Source organism: Echiichthys vipera, assembly GCF_963691815.1.
Source record: "Echiichthys vipera genome assembly, chromosome: 4".
Taxonomy (NCBI): domain Eukaryota; kingdom Metazoa; phylum Chordata; class Actinopteri; order Perciformes; family Trachinidae; genus Echiichthys; species Echiichthys vipera.
The window spans coordinates 6,020,749-6,027,656 of NC_139829.1; the positions used below are offsets into that span (position 1 = coordinate 6,020,749).

Sequence of the window (6,908 nt, forward strand, 5' to 3'; positions counted from 1 at the left end):
GTTCCGTCTGTTTCTTATGCCGAATATTTGGAGTTGTTAAGAATTACTAATAATTAATTAGAGCCATAGACGCTGCATCGACTTTAGGAAATGGTTAAGATGACTGCATTTCCGGTTTCTTTCGATGTCACTTCCGCCCGCTAGCCTAAAAAAAAGCAGTTTATTAGCTACTCGCTTTTTAAGTTCACTAATCACACTATATTAGTATATGTTCATGTTTTTAGCCGAGTAGACACCCTTACAGTGATGAATATGGTGTTTTTCCACTGGTGTTTGATAACGCACGAACCAAACGCATCAATGTTAGCTCACAGCTAAAAACAAGCTAGCTAGAAGTTGAAGCTAGTTTGTGATTAGCCCTCCATGTGCGTGAGAGGCAGCAATGATGTACAAGCTGATGAAGCAGCTGGAGAGGTTAAAAATGCATTATATTTCATTTGCACTGCTTCTGTATTCCGCTGCATTCCACCCCGGTGGTGAGGCCTGTGGTGCCGGGGCGGAGGAGAGGGGAACCAGCAGCGCCGCTACTCTGATACTGTGCAGGGCGTGTGGACACGAGCTGGCGGTCGGGACCGACATGCACTTGGTTCCAAGCAGACTGGCGCTGTCCAGCCGCAACGACACGTCGATCGGGGGAAGAAGGGTTAATGTGCAGCTTTTCGAGAACCCGCACGGACACCAGTTTGAGGTTATTACGTTCAGAAAAGCAGACGTTACCCAGCACTGGCCTGCAGACAAACACTTCTCCTGGTTCCCCGGGTTCTCATGGACGGTGGCCACCTGCCCTCGCTGTAACACTCATTTAGGTAACTGCAAACATCTGCTAAATACACTAACACTATCTATTTTTTAGTGGAATACTTGTGTACTTTGTGGTGTTAGCTCTAAGGGTTCTTACGGGTACTGGAAATCCTTAAAAACACTCCATTTTATTTTGGTGTCTTCAAGGTTTGAAGTCCTTGGATTTTGAATAAAGTGCTTGAATCTACTTGACATTTATGTTATATGGGATTGCATACATATGACACAGAATAGGAAATATCCATATTTAAGACTAAAAATAGCATTCTGACATTTTGCATGAAAAATTATTTGACGATTATCAGATGATCAAATTAGTTGGTTATTATATTTCTGTCGATCTTGCTAGTCGACTTATCGTTGAATCAACTCTGAAGTCTATTTCCCTGTACTTTGTCATCTGTAGAAAGCGTTTAGCCATCATGTTGGTTGTTTATAGCACAATAACATCGAATTTAATGGGATGAACAAGTGTAATAAGTATACTGTATACTTAGTGTAGTTTGTCAGCGCTGTATGTCTATGGCATGAAAACGCACATTTAAATGCTTGAAACGTGCTTTAGAAAAGGTCTAAGAACCAGTAGCAGTGCACATTGAGATGAGACAGGAAGAACTTCTTCCACCAAGAAATAACTCTTGTGTAAACAGTTGCACGTCCATGAGTATACTACAGATTCACTTTGAAGAGTGGAATACTTATATTTATGCCCCAAAACTAGTGTACCAAAATATATTCTAATAAATATCTATGCCATTTAATGTATTGCACTCGTTCTTACGGGTTTTATCATCATTAGTTTTAAAAGGACTTCGAGAAAAATAAAGGAAAAAAATATTGAAAGTTATGAATACTAAGGTAACTTAAGAGACATGTTCTACGTCTGTCTGTGCTGAATTCAGTATGGTACATTTTGATTAAGGAGCATGTAATTAACTTATCCAAGTCCAAATCGCTTTAGTAATACACACTGAAATACTAGTCATGATTTGGATCTCATACTTACTTGCTCCCATCTGAAAGGAAAAGTTGCGTACATTGAGGCCAACTTCCCAGGTCCATGTGCTGCATTGTGTAATGATATAGTGTGGGGCTCATTTATAAACACCTTGACAAGTCACCATTTATGTTTCTGATAAATTCATTTTCTCGCTCCAGGTTGGGCCTTCCAGCCCAGTGACTGGCCGGACACCGTAACGAAAACCACATTTGAGGAGTCCAAGGACACTTTCCTGGCTTTGATCACCCACAGTCTGTTAAGAGAAGACTTTGCTTCGAGCCTGTTAGTGACTCCAAAATCCTTCATGAGCTGATGGGACTTTTGACTGTACGACTAACCAAGGTGCCTTTGCTGCTACCTAAATCTATTTTTTAAATAAATTTCTATGCACCCACATGTAAACACAGTAAGTTTTATTATTGTAACAAAGCAAGTTTAACACCTCAAATTTCAAACAGTTTCTTTCCCCCACCCCAGCGAAAAGGAAAGGTGATTAAATGCGATTTCTGAGAGAACGTGTGTATTTTTATTTTACCCATGAAGCAGTGGGGGCCAAAATTTACAAGCTTGTTTTTTTTCCATTTTGTTCTTTATTAAAAATGTCATTTCAAATCTCATGGATATCTGTAAAACAATACAATGAAAAAAAAAATTCCCATAGAAATGGTGTCAAAATAACCACTCTCCCCAAAAACCGACGTACACCTGCCCCTCCCCATCTTACCCGACCCCCCTCCCCCGAAACATTACAAGTCAAAGGAATGAGCTGGTACTCGTTAACCACATAGGGGGGAAATAGAACAAGTTTTTTTTTCAGGGGATCAACACCCCAACTGAAAAAAAAATTAAATGGGGGAAAAAATTGAGGTCAACTAGCGCTGGGTCACTACACCATGGCTTTAAGTCAATTTACCACACAACCGTTAACAGGAGGAATTCTGTGTGAATTGTCTTCAAATTCTACTCGGGATGCCGTGCTGATTCTATTTTTATACAATTTTTTATTTTTGAGATGGTACTCACAATTCAGGGCAAAGGGCCATTGGGCCTTGTATGAGTCAAAGGAGAACATAACATAACACCAACAAGGTGACGAGGCTTCAGAATGGAAAATGAAGCGCACACAGATTTATAAAAAAAGAAAAAGTAAAAAAAAAAAAAAAAAAAAAAAAATTTAAAACCTTTGCTCCCGAACGTGAGTGGAAAAACCAAACAGGGAATAGAAGGTTGAGGGTCTGGGTCGGTGATGTTATTTCTTAGTCGTCCTCTCCCTCGTCATCCTGAAAGAACGAGATATCAGAAAAGTCAGTGACTCCTGAAAACTAACTTACTTTTAACCACAACCGCTTGACTTTGCCATCACTTCACCTCTCCATCTTCTCCGTCGTCCTCTTCGTCTTCCTCGCCATCTTCATCTCCCTCCTCGTCTATGTCCTCCAGACCCTCCTCGTCCTCTTCGTCATCCTCACCTTCACCCTCTTCGTCATCCATGTCAGGAACCTAGGAGATAAAAATGACCGTCAAAACTTGTCTTAAACAACAAAAGAAACCCAACTGCTTATAGTGCAAAGCAGCAGCTACGGATACATTAAAATAGTTGGAAACATACCAGGTAGTACTGCAGGGGGTTTGGCCAGATGTCGTCCTTGATGACCTCCCCGAGTTCATCGGCGCCAGCGTCAGCGTGATCAGTGAACCAAGTGAAGAAGCTCTCTGGCTCTTCGTGTTGCCTCTTCCTTCCTGCCTTGTTCTGTGTCTGGCTGGAGCGCTTGGTCAGGTCCTACAAACACATGGATAAAAATACGATGCAACAGTTGAAAACTTTGTAAGCCGGTCTGGTCAATTACAGGTAAAAAGAGAAGCTTCCGAGTCCACCCGCCCCTGTAGTTTACTTTTCTGACAAACTCAGAGCTAAACATACCTTTCCTGATTTCCATTTGATTTCTGTCGACTTTGAAGATGGGTCTCCACTTTCGTTCAAATGGAACTCTTTGGAAAGTACTTTGTTTTCGAAGTACGGATTTTCATCGAAATACTAGAAGATAAAAATGACCAAAAGGTAAGAACATAAGAGACAACTGTTGTGTATGCGTGTGCATCATTACAATACTTACAAAATCTATTCTGTAGCCTGACTTGATGTCTTCAAACTCTGTCACCTCCACTCGGCTCAGGTAATGAAGTGCTTCTTCGTCCTCCTCTCCCAGTAGGGCAGATACTAAGAGTGTGAACGGATTACACAGACCACACTTACTTTTGTCCTTGTGATGTTATTGCAATAAGACAGACCATGACAATAATAACATGTTGAATGGCTTACCTTGTGGATGGTTGACAAATGTGGTGACCCAGAAGTTGGGGATTTTAGCGATCAGTTCTGACCTCTTCTGAAAGAATGGCTGGCGGAGTTTGTTGTATTTCTGTTCTACTTTCAGGATCTCCTCGCTGGCTTGCTCATTCAACCTGAAGGAGGGGAAAAAATGTTTTCAAAAATTGACGGCTCAATTTAAAACCAATTTTAACTGTCCACACAGGCAAAATAAAATTTAAAAAAGCTTATTTTTAATGGATTAAATTTAGGAACAGGAATGTCAAACAGTGCACCATAGAGGGCTGATATCATGTAGATTGGCATGACAACCACCCCCTAATAATAAAATATATTTGCACATTTGTTTCCTGGACAAGGTGTGACTTTCAACTTTTTATTACCTGTCAATTTCGTTTTGAACTTCGTCGATGTGTTCAATAGCTTCTTGCTGCTCTTTCTCTGTATGGGAAAAGGGGACATTAGTTATAAACTCCGCATTGTTAATGACAAAAAAACAAATTATGGATACTGTAATCAATACAAACGTGTTTTAACTCGTGCACGCATGCAACACATCAGGCGTATTTCAATTAGTCTATTTGGATCATATAGAGTTAAAGTTTTCTGCTCTTCTGAAGAGTCCTGGAGGTCTAAGCGAGGGATATTTAGCCAATTCCACTAGTTTCGATGTTTAAAATATTAAATCAAACATTAGTTCGCGGTGAATCGCGGTAATCCTCGGGGTTATTTAAGCAGATTTAATATACAAGGCTCTCCCCGGAGGTTAAGGCAGTATGAGCGGGTCCAATAAGCTGCAGCTCTAGCGGGCTCAGACACTCGCCGTTTCCTGCACGGCTGTTACCCACAAGACAAGGCCGCGTGGTTTAAAAATGTGGGGACATCTGACTTGCACACATATCGTGAGAAACAAAGCCAGAATAAATCCTTTTAAACTGCTAAACCTGTAGTCCTGCATCAATGTGTCTAAATATAATAAATGCATAGTTGAACTGATTTAAAGTCTGGTGCATTTAAATGCATTTTGACACAACGTCATTACAACAACAACACTAGTTAGCTGGCTAACTGCTAATGCACGAATGAAATGGACAAAGTTTGGTTGAGTTTAAACAACATAGTCAAAATTTAAATATATACGGGTGAATTTGAGGTGATTTTATAACAGCACGCGGAACAACGACCCTCCCGCATCGCGTGCGGTCACTCGGATAGTATCCAACGACACAACTGGCCACGCTGATGATGCTAACTCAACATGCTAACACGGCCTCTCAGCACCGGTCTGAACTGAACAACAGCGGCGCGTGCTAATAAATGCGCGAGCTAATGTTGAACACGCGCGGCCGTTGGTCAACTATATAAAGAAGGTCTCCGGGGCACAAGCAAAGCGCCACACACAATAATAACCGTACAGAATATTTCACCCCGCGTGCAACAAATGACGTTAGAAGAAGAAAGTAAAAAAATGGCGGTTGAACAGTGGAGGAGGCCGCCATTCCTCTTCTTCTTACCGGAGGTTTCGTCCGCTCCGTCATGGTTCGAGTTCAGCTCCTTTTTACTCACTTTTGCCGCCGAGGCCGACATGTTTTCGGGGGTTAACTTACAAGACGTCTGAAGAAAAAAATGATCTGGTTTCTCCTTTTTAAACAGGAGAATTTGGCCGTTGAGTTCAGCGCGTGCAGAAGAAGCCAACAACGTGCTGCTTCTTTCCTTCCACACAATGTAGCTGCCCGATGCGCGAGGAAGTCACAGCAACCGCCGCTCACGCGCTCCTTTCATTACGAACGCGCCTCGCCGAATGGAGAAGCGTTGAGCTCCGCCTCTCAAAGTAGGTCTCACTACTCGGCTACAATTCACCAATTTACTCCTCTTTCTCCTCTTCGAAGGACACCCGAAATTACATAAACCTCCAATTGGTACTGGTATTTATCTCATAAACGATTTTTACATCAACTAATGCCCCGAAAAATAACCTTTATTCAGGCCAGGCCAAACCGTCAGTTGGACCGACTCGCACTTGCGCACTTTAAAAAAAGATGCTGAATATCAGTGTAGGCAGCAGGAACCTCATTCTGGTGGTCACTCAGTGCAAAATGAGCCCACTTATTCATATGTTTGCATATTTTTCATTCTTTCTTCATTTCCATTTTCCCACTATTTTATTAAATAATTATTTGTATTTTTTGTTATTGCTTTATAGATATTAAAATATATCAATGCGTTTATATTTTTTGATTAAATAAAATACATATGGAATGAATTATAATATATATATGTATATTTCATAGAAATATATGAGAAATACATTGTATTTTGTAAGATACTTGTTAAGTCTGTTTATGTTTAATCCTCCATATGGAGGTGGACTAAACATGACTTAAGTCTCAATAAACAAATAAATACAGGAATACATTTATAAATAAATGCTGAAATAAATGAATAAAAATATATAAATGCATGAAAACATTTACAAATAAAATACAAAATGCATAAATAAATTTATAATAAATGATTTAGATTTATATCAATTAATTTTAAGCATGTATTTATTCATTTATATTTTTCTGTATTTGTTATTTGTGCATTTATAAATTTATTCCTCTATTATGCAGTTATTTATTTATTTATTTGGTGAGACTTAAGTCCTGTTAGTCATTGTAAACTAGCCCGTTTCATATATTTCTTTTATTCTTTCTTAATTTCCCTTGCCCTCATATTTATTATTATTATTTTGTATTTGTATTTTTTGTTATTTATTTATTTTAAAATTCTGAT

The 6,908-nt window shown here is 39.6% G+C and overlaps 2 protein-coding genes across 2 annotated transcripts; one reads left to right on the top strand and one right to left on the bottom strand.

Moving 5' to 3' along the window:
- The first annotated feature begins 351 nt into the window (after positions 1-351).
- Positions 352-2,207, top strand: LOC310945980 (uncharacterized protein). Its single transcript, XM_083912245.1, has 2 exons — positions 352-806; positions 1,960-2,207. Exons 1-2 carry the CDS (start codon positions 383-385, stop codon positions 2,112-2,114), a joined length of 579 nt encoding a protein of 192 aa, XP_083768371.1. The 5' UTR covers positions 352-382; the 3' UTR covers positions 2,115-2,207.
- Positions 2,208-2,351: 144 nt separating this feature from the next.
- On the bottom strand, positions 2,352-5,915 carry seta (SET nuclear proto-oncogene a). Its single transcript, XM_083912244.1, has 8 exons — positions 5,645-5,915; positions 4,514-4,571; positions 4,122-4,264; positions 3,916-4,019; positions 3,723-3,836; positions 3,411-3,581; positions 3,170-3,301; positions 2,352-3,081 (listed from the first exon to the last, which is right to left on the bottom strand). Exons 1-8 carry the CDS (start codon positions 5,715-5,717, stop codon positions 3,058-3,060), a joined length of 819 nt encoding a protein of 272 aa, XP_083768370.1. The 5' UTR covers positions 5,718-5,915; the 3' UTR covers positions 2,352-3,057.
- Positions 5,916-6,908: the final 993 nt, after the last annotated feature.